We start from the raw sequence: 13,538 nt of genomic DNA on the forward strand, positions 1-13,538 counted from the left end.
TTTCAGCCAAGTACTGTCGCTTATGCAGACCTTTGAATTTTTCACCACATTTTAAGGAAGCGTTGACAACATGCGGCGGTGTAGCATATCGGGTGCGATCCATCATGCTGCGGATCATGAATTAAGCAATGTTTAGGTGTTAAACGTTTCAGCGCTAAGCAGAAGCAGCGCTGTCTGTTATCATGTCACACTATTACAGGCCCTTTGATATGCTCAAAACCAGAGCTAATTTCTGTGGCACGTCGCTTAGCCACACAGAGACCAAGAACGTGCCAAAGCATGTTTATGAGTGCCTCCCATGAGATGATACAGTAAATGCAGGCTTTAAGAAAGAGAAAAGGAGAGGAGGTGTTAAAAGACTCCTGGCAATAAGGGCAGAGAAAAACTGAGATAAGAGGGGTTTATGGGATATGGCAGAATCTTGTATTTAATAGGGGCCCACTAGAGACTCGAATGTCTCCCACACAAACATCTTTACAAAAAGCACATATGCTGTTTAGTCTTTCAAAAAAATAAAGAATTAAATGTTTAACCATGTGCTTCAAAATTTGTAATATTTAATAAAGAGCATTTCATTTTGAGGTGTATTTACATCCACATTGCTTCCACGGTGTTATCTTAATCAGTCTGCAGTGCCGTGTACTTTTAGTGGCGTATACTTTAGGATTTGCTCCAGTTGCTCCGCGCTCACTGCCGCCCCCTGTTGGTACTGCACTCACCAGCGTGTGGCGTTTCATGTGCTCCCTCCGCGTGAACTTCTTCCCGCAGATCTCACAGGGATACGGCCTCTCGCCCGTATGCGAGCGCATGTGCCTCTTCAGGATGCACTGGTGCATGGCGGAAAAACTGCAGTACGGGCACTTAAACTTCTTCCTGATCACTGTGAAGTCGTTTACTGTGGATAGAGATGAAGAGATGTGAGGAGAGCTGATCAGAGTATGAACACATGCAGGTTAAGCCACTGGAAGTATGAGAGTTAATATGTGAGAAGTGTTAAAGCCCTGCACAAGGCATTAATGCCAAACCTACTTACCAAAGCACTGGGCTAATCTCTTTCTCTCTCTCTCTCTCTCTCTCTCTATTGGATAGAATGACTTTAATTATCAGCCGCCATTGCTGCATTAACATTATGAGTTGATTCGTGTTAACCCTAATTATTTTAATGGCTGGTGTTTAGGCTTCTTCTCATTTGAGCATTCTGTAAAGCCGCAAAGGATGAAAGAAGAAAAAATCTACATCAGAATGAGCCAACTGTAATGTTGAGGTCATGAAAAGTAAGGACACATATTTTGCTTTAAAATGCCCATTTTTTTGTACCATGAAGTTTTTCAGTTTCCGCCACTGAATAAAAATAAAAAAAAGTTATTTTTTTCTATCTCAGAATTGCGTGATATAAAGAGTTTGTGAGATAAAAAGGTCACAATTACATTTTTTATTTAGTGGCGTAAACAAGCTTCCATAGCATTGTAACATTATTTTTATGAGAATTAAACATTTATCAACCCCAAATGTTACATTTCTGTGATGCAGAAATTTGGCAGTTTGTAAACATTATTCAATACATTAGGCATCATAAACTAACACTAAACAAAATCTAGGCTAATGCTAATTTGTAAATATACTATTGTTCATCAATTTATGGTCATTTATAATACATTAATGTTCATTTATAAAATGAAATATGTAAAAAATGTATCTATGTAGCAATAAACTACAGCTTAAAAAAAAATACTTTATTTTTTCACAAAAATGTCATGGCCCCGAAAATATTTTGTCTCGCAATTGACACTTTTCACACACTCATGCCACACATCCATTTTCTCACGCAGAGAAAAATCGCGAAACAAAGAGGACACAGAGACCGACAGACAAGACAGAGCAGGTTAGTTATGATATATATATTTAAAAAAAAATCTCAGCTCTCAGATTCTGTCAATTCTATTACGAAATTCAAACCATAAATACCGTTTTGGCGCTTGTAAATGTGACGTGACAGATCCCTAGCGCCTCAGTTCAAGCGGCACGCGAACCGATCATCTCTACTAGCCAGTAAATAAACACGAATGAACGTTGAAAGAGACAGTACAACTTACTGAAATGTATATTCCTTTTTCTTGAGAAAAAATAACGCCTATCTTGTGTACCTAATATTTGTCCAAATGAGTCAATATTGAATCAAATCACAAGAATTGGGATTGAATTGAAATCGTGAAATTTGTGTCAAGCAATAATAAAACAAAACGTAGCTTACCAGAAATTGTACCATGTAAACATTGTAAAATGTTGTCACTAAACCTAAAAAAAATCTGTTTAGTTACTAAAATGTTTTGACAATCACAATACACTTATTGTGATGCAAGATTTTTGGTTTTTTTTTTTTACATCCCCCCAATCCAAGTTGGGAACTTAACTTAAGTTAAAATTATATATATATATATATATATTAGTACTGTGCAAAAGTCTTAGGCATGTATATATATTTTGCTGTTGTATGTCAGTAGGAAATATCAGTTTCCATTATTAAACATTCCTTTTGCCATTAATTGTAATAATCCAGTGAGATTTGTGTATGCACAAGGAGTCTGACTACAGCCGATATGATGTGATCTCACCATCATCAAGTCTGTCTGTGATTACATGAAGAAACACAAAAACTGAGACAGACTAAATCCAGAAGAACAGCGGGAACGTCTTCAAGACGCTCGAAGAAACTTAAAATACTAACGTGCCTAAGACTTTTGCATAGCACTTTACCTGTATTTTAATTTATATATTTTATGTAATTTATTTAATGGTAGCACTTTATTTTATAGTCCTGTTCCCCATGTATATATTATAGTAATATATAGGGTAATAACTAGGTTCTAACCCTGAATCTACCCCTAAACCTAACCTTAACCCATGTAGTTACCTTAAATTACCCGGCACTGTCTTAGGAAAGTACACTAAATACAGACAAGTGCACATACTGTAAAACAAAGTGCAACCTATTTTATAATAGTATTCAGTGCAAAAAAGTACAGTAAGGTCACTCATAAATGGTCAGTGTTCATCATCATCATCATATTATTAATGGCACTTTCACATCAGTTACTGTACATTCTTTCCAATCCTTTCACTCCGCGATCTAGTGGCAGACACTGAAGATAGCCGATGCTCTTCTATCACTTACAAACTGCAAGAGAGATACTCTCCCTAACTCACCTGCCCTTAGCTACCAAAAACAGCCCCAAAAGACAGTTTCCTTAGCAACCACAGCCCTGAAACAGATTTTACTGCTCAAATTCAACAAAGAAAGATGAAAAACCCACAATGCAGCATAGCATAGCATCCCATTGTTTGCTGAACAATTGCTGCACAAATTATCAACCCAAACTCACAAAACCAAACATAAATTCAACATGTTCTTGCTCTAATTCTTCCATTTTCTGTTAGCAAAAGATTCAGTCAGAGGCAACCATGCTTCATACTGCGATGACTGTAATGTCATCAGACAGTGATCTAGACCGGCTCAGCTAATAAGCCGATGGGCAACATTTAGTAGAACAGACCCGAAGCCCAGGTTTACCTGTAATCCATATGCATGAAACACCTGATGAGCACCAACATGTCTCAGTTGAGCAAATTTACTACTTCAGAATATGAACAGCAGCTGCCCTGGTACTTTGACAATCTACACTTTTTAAACACCTGATTTATGACAACAAGCTGAAATTTGAGGTAGCAAATAAACCCCATGCGATCCTCCAAACAAAACTGTAGTACTACAATTCCAATGTGTAGCTTGTGCTCTTTTTTGAAAAAAAAATTTTGATAATAAAATAACCACACAGTTTTCATGATGCTTTACAGCAAAATTTATTGTCTACAAAATTACAACCAACCAATTACACAATAGAATTATTCCAGAATACATCATTTACAGAAATCTGTGCTTAAGTTCATTTCGGTAATAAAAATAGTGCAATTCAAAAGAGCTGTGACTGAGATTTCTGATGCGTTTTCACACCCACCATTCAATCCTCTTGAAACAATATATCAGTCATTTATTTTCCTGAGGAGAAAGTGTTAAGACCTTGAAAACTTGCAGTGCAAATCTCTCTCTCTCTCTTTGCATAGTTCCTGAACAGTGATTCCTTTCACAAATCACCCCGCATTCAACACAGTTGAGGTGGCAAATTAAAATTCCAATTTCGAATATTTCTTGAATTTTTCCACAAAACGGTGGAAAAACACACGTTTTAATGTTTTTCTTAGCCTATCCAGTTGAACCCGCTTGATGTGGCGTCGCTGCGTTGTTCACTCAAAACACTGCAGAAATAGAGAAGCTCAATGCAGAGAAGGTTTTGGTTACGTTAAAACCGTTCACACACAGAGAACGCATTTTCTGCGCTGCTTCTCCATTGTTTTCTATGTAAACATGCGCTAGACGGACATCTTTGACCGTTACACTTGCGTCTCGCACAAGAGAGCCATGTTTAGAAAGCCATGTAAAGTTAAAAGAAGTTCAACATTTAAAAAACATGTTTTTTTCCATTCCACTGCATCTCATGTTTTTAAACACAAAAGTGTGATCGGCGCTTCGGCACTTTTTTATTAAACTATGCATAAATACATGCCGCTATTTTGTTCATAATTGTTCATGCAATTTACGAAATTAGATTTGATTTATAAACGGTATGCACTTTTTTTACACAGTCATGTTATTTCATTGGTTCGAATAAACAATTTAATGCAGTGCATTAATATTTTGCTCGCTGCGCCCTCTTGTGGTCTCAGGACACAAGCCAAAAGCTTTTTTTCCCCTTCCTGAAATAATGCCTTTTAAATTTTAATATAATTCAAACATTAGTAAGATTTAAATAGAAATTCGAATGTAGTTTTTCAGCCAATTTGACAGCTCTACAACACAGCACCACGCTTAACAGTTTGAAAGATAACCGTTAGATCGCACTTGGAAAGTTGTGTTCCAAGCAGACATGTTGAATGAGGAAGAAATGCAACAAAGCTTTACATACGACACACATATTGGAAAGTATTTCAGAGCAGAGCGTGATCAAGACCACAAAGATGCCAGACAAACATCTCCATATTTTCTGAGGAGAAAAAAAAAATGAAATTGGGAGACTCATGGATAATTTTAGGGCGGTTGTATGTGACAATAATCCACTTTTCTTTTCTTTTTTTCACTGCGGTGTCAGTAAGAATGATGTTGACACATTCAGTTACTGCCAAATTTGATTTACTGCATAAGGGCACCTTATGAGTTTACCCTGCATCAGAAAATACTGCAAAACCATTGATTTCAGTTAGGACAGTCCGTCACAAAGACAAAGAGAAAAAATGCCAGTGAGTGACACTCAAAAGTTGTGCAAATGTTAACTTTTGCTGCAATGCGCACTTCACAGGCATGACCAATCGCAGAGATTCTTTGAAAGGTGAATCGAGTTTCAGAAATCAATTCGCTGCATTTCAAACTAACTTCTAAACTCTTCCACACATCCTGAATTCTCCATCAGAGCTTCCCCTAGCGTTTAAGCGCCCACTGTTACTCTAGTAAACACGTCATAACTGTATGACATATGTTGTGTGAAAATCACAATTAGCATATCTTTGCCTCCAGGTATTACTACAAGATTAGACTGCCTTGAAGATTTCCCAGAACTCTCTACTAGACAAGTTTGTGGTCTGACCACTCAATGGCACGGCCAACTTCAAAGAAAAACAAATCTTAATTCACTTTAGACACTTGCGTCTTCAACAGTCACTAAAAGTGGGTAACTCTCGAAACACAACCACAGTTCCATCTACGTTAGCAAGGGTCCAGAAAACACCCTAAATGCCCTTTCACTTTCCCTCTGGCTGTGTTAAGAGTCAAGACTTAGGAACTAGCGTGAGATCACACAACTTAAAAGGACTTGCATTTTTTCTTCTTACATCTCCTTTATCTGTGTGATTTAGGGTCAGCATGAGAGCAGAGAAGAGCTAATTACTGACATAATTCAGTGTACTCGCATAGTCATGCACACACATTTGAAAAAGACATAGCAGGGTGAAAGATTTAGGACATTCCCTAATCTTCCCTCATCCTTAATCATCTCCTTCCATTCAAGCGCAGAATGCAAGAGAGAGATTCCCCTGCAGAGGGCAGCATTGTGCACAGGTTTAACAGCTGAATTCACTACTCAACATCGAGACGAGTTACAGAGACCCTTGTGCCTGAGTCCGTATTGCAGTCTGAGCATAAGATTGGTTCACTGGTAGATGGGTGCAATGCCACCCAAAATAAAAAAGGCATTGGCATCCAATGCACCGAGATCACTGTGTTCTCCAGTCTTTAGTGAGAACTTGAATAATCCTGCGTGGTACAAAAAGCAGACAGCTCTATATGCGACAAGAGAAATGCCATAAAACGTCTTTATTTTGCATAGCAATTGTGCCTATCAGCAGACATATGCAGTAGTCATAAAACAACCTGACGGTTTAGATATTCCAAAAACATATAAATCTGACATACTCTAAAAAGAAAGGTAGAAATATCAACAGTGCTGTGGCCAAAAATTGGGGAAAGGCCTGAATTGGGTGACCTGAAGTTTGTAAAACATTCCCTTATTGAAACGACGAGTCTTGCTGGTTTGGAGAATCAGTCGTCTATACGGATGTGGCCGTGGTCATCTTCCCGTAAGCTGTGCAGGTTCCACAGCTGCTCGCTGGGCGAGATTCCCGAATGACAGCAAACCTTGGCATGGGTGGCCAGGTTTTTCTGCGTGCTGAAGGTTCGGGAGCAAGCGGGGCACGTGTACACGCGCTCGCTGGAATGCACGGACGACAGGTGGCGGTTCAGGTCGGTGCGGTCGCGAAAGTGCTTGAGGCAGTAAACGCACTGCATCAGCTTCCGCTTGAGGTGGATGGTCTTCTCGTGGCGGTCGGCGTTGGACTTGAGGGTGAAGCTGGCGGGACACTGCGAGCAGTGGTAGCGCGCCGGCGGAGGGTTGAGCGGGGACGCGGCCACTACGGGGCGATGGTGGTCGAGGCAGTCCAGCGAGAGGGCCATGAGCGAGAGCGTGTGGCTGTATTCGTGCTGTCTCAGTTGAAGCAGGCTGCTAAACAGTTGCTTACACAGAGAGCAGGCGAGCTCCTGCCGCCAGCCCGGCCCTCCACCCTGCACCTCCGCCACACACACTCCATGCTTCTCCTCCACCATCTGATCTTCCTCTACAGGAACCTGGATGCGCTCCAGCCCTGAGAGAGAGAGAGGTGAGAACTAACGCCAGGATATCGGCTTATGTATGTGAAAAAAATAACAGGCAGTCATGCGGCGGGCCGTCGGCGTCACAGACGCCACACATACCTGCATTGTTATTTGGATTGTCGTCTTCCTCTTGCATTTCCTCCTGTAATAATACACACAACATGCAAATCAACACTTGTGTACTTCTGATCCCAGATCTGTATAGAGGTGTGTACTCCTGAGGCATGCAAGTTCATGAGGTAAAACACACAAACAGACACACTGGAAAACGAGGAGAGAGATGGGAGCCTTGAAGGAAAAAAGAAAAGCAAAGAAACAGTCGAAGCAACAGAACCTGAGACACACACACACACACAAAAAAATAGCATGCAAAGAAAGCTGACGGTCTTTTGTGCAAAAATATATTTTTTAACCAGTATTTTTTCTTGGCTCATTTTCCGTAAAATATATTTTACATATTTAATAAATGTTAACCTTAAACAATTAAAAACTCTTTTATCAGTAGGGTAAGAAAAATCAAAATATATTTTCTGTAAAGTAAATGTATCTTAACTGATGTTTAGATATTTTTACTGGAAAAAAAAACGTACCATTTGGCGAGCAACCAGCAAGATTTACGTAAAGTTTTAATGGCTTTTCTACTATTTTTATGTTTGTATTCTATTATTTATTCATTCAACTTGGGTTTTTCAATAGCATATCCAACAGGTGGAGACAAAGAGAAAACCCCTGGCCCACAAGGGGATATTTAATATTTGTCTATGAGGAGAGGTGTGTGTTTGTTTGGAAGGTGGAGGGTTACAGATCCGATTGTGTTTTTTCAACCGTCCTGTGAGATGCATGCAACTTGAATGTCTATAGATGTGGCCCTTCCCCCTTATTCTCGGTCCGCCCTCCCTTGCATAAGAGCGACACATTATGGTTTAAGCAAACAGATGGCTTGTCCACAGAGATGGTACAACTTCTTGGGGGGGAGGTCCTGTGAAACCAAATGCCACCTCAGCACACACGGGGAGAATGCAATTTCCTGCTCACTCTAAAGAAAACTAAACCCAAAAATCCACCCTGCCCCTAAGCATTGTCCCTCTCTATTGATTTCTACCACCACCAGGATCCCCCTCTTATCAGAAGACCAGAAGCTGCGGAAGTTGTGATTTGATTCACAGAATGACAAATGCACAGGGCGCACTGAGGACGATAGACATCCTGAAGTCGGTCACTTTTTTTTTTCTTTTTTTTTTTACTGATTTTAGGGGGGAAATATGTAGAATTCTGTGGAATGGATGTGAATATGGTAAAATGTGTTAGTTATCAAGCGTAGCGTTAGTTCTGGCAGGTCACGTTAGTCAAGCTCGCATCAGTTGACTCTCAGCTGATCCACATCTACCTATAGGAATACGACACCTATCACCGTATACATATATAAGCTCCTTCAGTATTATCAGCAGCTATCGTGTTTCTCAGGAGCTAATAACCCTCCTCCATCCCCAGCTCCTCCTCTCGCCCAGTCAGGATTTGGCATTCTGATTCCCCTTGAATCAGAATAAATTCTTGAATTATGTTGTACTTTAAAATCTTGAATTAAATATATTTGCAAACAATTCATGTTGGTTCTGTTCTGTTTACCCCAAGGGGGGTTATTGCTGCTCTCCCTGCTCTTATCCATGCTAGGCTGCATGGATGCGCAGGGAGTTCTCGCCCAGAACGGAACCATACCGCCAATCCAAACTGTATGCTAATTGTCAATCGTATTTGACGGTAGTGGTCCTGACAGAAATTAAGATATAATATATTAAGGCGGACATAACCCATTGGTTCTTGTCCAAATATAACTTTTACATTTGGTCCCCTCAATCTTAAATACTCGATTACATGATTGGATAAAGACATAATGAAACCAACATTTTTGATCTATGTTTCTCACAGAAAGGAAGAAAAAGCAGAAACATGAATTAAAAAAAGAAACAGAGAACATGCAAGAACAGAGCTGGCAATGCAACAAAAAAAAAAGAAGAACAAAAGCAACAAATCTTCTACAGAAATCCGACAGATTCTTAATAAAGAGGATACAGTATATACCAAGAGACACACACAAAGCTGAAGGATAAGTGGCCTATAGGGTGTTGTTGGACTTACCTCAGTGGGTGAGGCCTTCAGGGCCTGTTCCGCATTGAGCTTGTCTGGGGGGCCCCCAAACTGTGACATACCGAGGGCCCCTGGGGGCCGCAGCACAGATGGCGGAGGCGGCAGTAGAAGAGGAAGAGGAGGAAGAGTAGACTGAGGAGAAGATGAAGACGCCCCGTGTTTGCTACCAAACAGGGCCCCTGGATGGTGGGAGCTGCTGCTGCCATTGGAGCAACGAGGCCCTGAGGAGCACAGGAAATGAGTCTCACCCACCTACTCTCAGACCAGCGGCCATCTTCCATACAGCAGCAGAGAGAGAGGAGGAGGAAGAGGAGGAGGAGGAAAGAGGAGGGAGGAGGGGGCAAGGGGCACACATAGCCTTCATTTAGAACCAGAGAGGGAGAGGAGGGAAGAGATGAAGAGACCGGAGTGGGGTTAGGGCTTGGCCTCTCTCGCTCTGTTTTTTTGGTCCTCTCCATCCACCCACGTGCACACACAAAGGATGACTGTATGTGTGTGTGTGTGTGTGTGTGTGTGTGTGTGTGTGTGTGTGTGTGTGTATAAGTGAGCCATAAAGAAATAGGAAAGAAGAGGCTTTTAAATAATGGCGGAAGTTCTCTTCATTTTAAAACCACATCAGGCTACTTGCCAGAATCCGTGCGAAAAGTTCAAACGTACACGAAATAGATTGTAACTGCCTTACTCGGCAGGCATCAAGAGTTGCAAAGGTTCAGAGAAAAATGAAATATTTACACCAATTATATAATGTTAAGGGACAAATGTGTCATTTTTATTTGACTTCTTCGATGGATGATTTGTCTTTAATTACTATAGAACAAAAAAGCTTTGATGTACACTAATTAGGCATGTCAATTTAATGTGTTAATTCAGTGCATAAATGTAACAAAATAATTAATCATGCCCTACGACCTGTATGTAATTCTGTAATAAGGAATTTTCCTAGCAAGTTTCCTAGCAAAAACATATTTCCTCATTAGACCTGTGCTAGATCTGTACTATATACAAAGTAATATGTGAACAGCCAGTATGTGTGAGACAGGTACTTTCAAGCCACGGTTTCTGAATGTTCATCTTGTCTTGGGAGAAGAAGAATGTTTGTGGACTCCTGTTGTTGGGAATATGCCGGAGTTGCTGGTTAAGAGCTAAGTGGACAGATGCACATGCTACAGTAATGCACAACCACGAACAGATTCCTGGAATTCTCCACTCCTACACCGTCCACTCCCATCCAGCACACATCACCCCCTCATTTCTCTTTCCTCCTGTCTGCAATGTGTGCTACAAACTCCTCGTCAATTAACAGCTATTGAAACCGAATGTATGGTTCGCATCTAAACATTAGTCCATTTTCGTTCTCATTTGTAAAATTCCCAACTAAAGTGCACTCGAGTGCTTTGATGTATGTTGCAAAACTTTCCAGGAACTTATTCGGGGGATAAGTGAAAATGTGGTGTAGGTTTGAGTGATCGGATCGGGGGCAGCCCTTTGACCCGATTACCACCGATAGATATTGTCCATTACAACAGATATTTAAACACTGATCACAGGTCAGGGTTTTGATCAAGCCTGCAAAGCTTTGTCTCAGGCTTCGCCTTAAAAATAAACTAACTTTCACCTCTCTCCTATTAGTTATCTAAATAAAGTAACATGTCCTACGGTTGGTTTCCCAATCTAATGGAATCTACAGGGAGAAAATTCTCATCTGAATGTAGATGAGAGGATACAGGAAATCATTTGTTATCACAGCTCATGATACACCAGACTTAAGAGAAACTAGCACAGGTTTACTGGCACACTGAGGTTAACCACCAGCTGCCATGTCTTTTCTGAAGGAAACGGTACAAACCTTCATGTAACGTTTCCTTAATGATACCTAATTGGTAACGGTGCTTTTTGTGTGGTTTGGAAGACACGTTACTCTTAGAACAATTTGTTGCATGAGCTATGGCTGCGGAAATCGCATACTCCGAATGTCATCCGGGCATACTACATTTGTGTTATCATTGTCATCTGACCTACCAGTGTCACTTAACTACCATTCACAACTTTTCTCCCATGGCCGTATCTCGCCGAAAGTAGTAGGTCATCCGGGTACTTTTCACCTTCTGTATTATGTATATTGTTCATTTGCACACACTACTCTTTTCATATACCGTTTGCCTACTGTATAGTAGGGAAGAATGCTGTTTCGGATGCAGCTTGTGTTTGGCATGGGCAGATCAAACACGAAACTGTCTAGCTACAACCCACCGAAAAGAGTAATGATCTATGAATTCTGCAGAAAAGGAAGCAGATAAATTGCTCGAACTGCAGGACAGTTTTACCTTCATTAGCGAAGCATTTACACCCAACAGGAAGGCACATGCTCAGGTCTAATTTAATGAAATTTCAGGCCAAAAATAACCAAACATTCAGCTCACTTCTGCTGACAGCTTGCCAACAGATGCACAATTACGAGCACCTTCATTTGAATTCCACCTAAGCTAAGCAATTGAATATACTTGGTTCCAACTAATTTCCAAATGTACTCCAGCATGTCCTATCTACAGCCACTTAAACTGAATTTGCTCAGTTGATCCATGTCCAGTTGAAATGTTTTACAATCAGGAGTGCTGATCTAAGCTTGGGTATTCAATATCAGTTTTTATTTTGCATTGCCAATCACTATTTCTAAACATCTTGAGAAAATATGAAAGTACATCAACTGATTAAAGATAAGAGAAAAGGGTATTCTAAATGTAACTACCAGTCAAAAGTTTGTACACACCAACTTATAATAATTATTTTCCACATTTCACATTAATAGTAGTCATCAATGTATGACATCAAATAATCAATGTATGACATACCTCCCATTTTTCCATTTGTTATCAAAATGAATATTTTAATGATTATATATATATATATATATATATATATATATATATATATATATATACACACACACACATTAAAATATAAACCTTTTGATCAATATTTTAAAAGACATCGAGAAAAAAAGATTCAAAAAAATGTGTCCAAGTTTAACTTGTAATGTAGGTGTGCTTGTTACATATCTACAAATATGACACTAAGGACAAATTCAGTAGGACAGAATACAGTATTAATATGGTATATGGATATATATATATATATATATCATAAACCTATTTAGTTATCTAAATATTTTATGCATACTATCCCATGTGCAGTAGTGTACATTGTTCTGTATTGTATTGCATTAGAGCATTGCATATTTTACTGTGTTATAGTATTATCAGTGTATGATTTATTGTTCACACTGTATTGTATGTGGTTTGGATTGTACATTGAGTGTGTAGCTTGTTCTTTGGAACAACTCAGTGATTCCTAGTAGGTGTAAATTTGTATATCCGTATGCATGAAACCACACACAAACACACACACACACACACACACACTCCCCTGAGACTCCGGCAGTGGCGTTGAAGAGGACAGGTTGTCAGCCTGCTGTCAGTGTGTATAGATCAATGGAGAAGACAGGCACACACCTAAAGCAAGTTACACCACTAAACCTGACCCAGGATCAGCCAATAACACACAATCTGGGTTAATAACAGCAGCCTGCAGGACGCAAGGGGACCCCCCCCCCCCCCCGTGACCTGCTCGGCCCCATCAAATCAATTCCTTTCCCAGAGACTTCAACAAATCTACTTTGAAGTTTGTGAGAGGAGGGCGACTAGTGATCCGTCAGAGCGGGCACGGTGCGGTTGAGCGAGCGCTGTTGTTTTAGAGGGTGCAGAACCCCAAACAATCATTGGTTGATCGGTTACATATTAACGAGAGTGTGTTTGTGCCGACTTCAACACAAGTCCCTTCATGTGGAACATCCTCAAGATCTTCCGTGATTATTGTTTAATATTGAGATTCGATGAACAAAAAAGAATGGATTTTCATATCTCTAATAAAATCACAAAGAAATAAATCTATTGACATTATTATACACTGGTCTTACAGAGACACTTTATCCAAAAATGATAATTCCGTCATTATTTACTTTCAAGCTTCAACAAGGGCTTAAAGCACCATACAATCAATCCATACAACTTGTGCATTTCTGAAGCCGTATGTTAGCTATGAGTGACCAAATTTGGGTTTGAACTCGAGAACCGGATCAGTCCGT

The 13,538-nt window shown here is 40.0% G+C and overlaps 1 protein-coding gene across 4 annotated transcripts in view; it reads right to left on the minus strand.

The window, feature by feature from the left end:
• Nucleotides 1-13,538, minus strand: part of zbtb46 (zinc finger and BTB domain containing 46) — a 76,404-nt gene that overhangs the window by 6,077 nt on the left and 56,789 nt on the right. For 2 of the 4 annotated variants that reach the window (XM_084427879.1, XM_084427878.1), the window contains exons 4-6: nt 9,389-9,618; nt 7,352-7,394; nt 3,810-7,242 (exon numbers count right to left, since the gene is read on the minus strand). In XM_084427879.1, coding sequence (XP_084284005.1) covers nt 6,644-7,242; nt 7,352-7,394; nt 9,389-9,618 — 872 coding nt within the window. In that variant the 3' untranslated portion in view covers nt 3,810-6,643. Of the gene's footprint in view, nt 1-719; nt 896-3,809; nt 7,243-7,351; nt 7,395-9,388; nt 9,619-13,538 lie in introns of those variants that run through there. The other 2 variants (XM_084427881.1, XM_084427880.1) reach the window with 2 other exon arrangements.

This window comes from Rutilus rutilus, assembly GCF_951802725.1.
Source record: "Rutilus rutilus genome assembly, chromosome: 13".
Taxonomy (NCBI): domain Eukaryota; kingdom Metazoa; phylum Chordata; class Actinopteri; order Cypriniformes; family Leuciscidae; genus Rutilus; species Rutilus rutilus.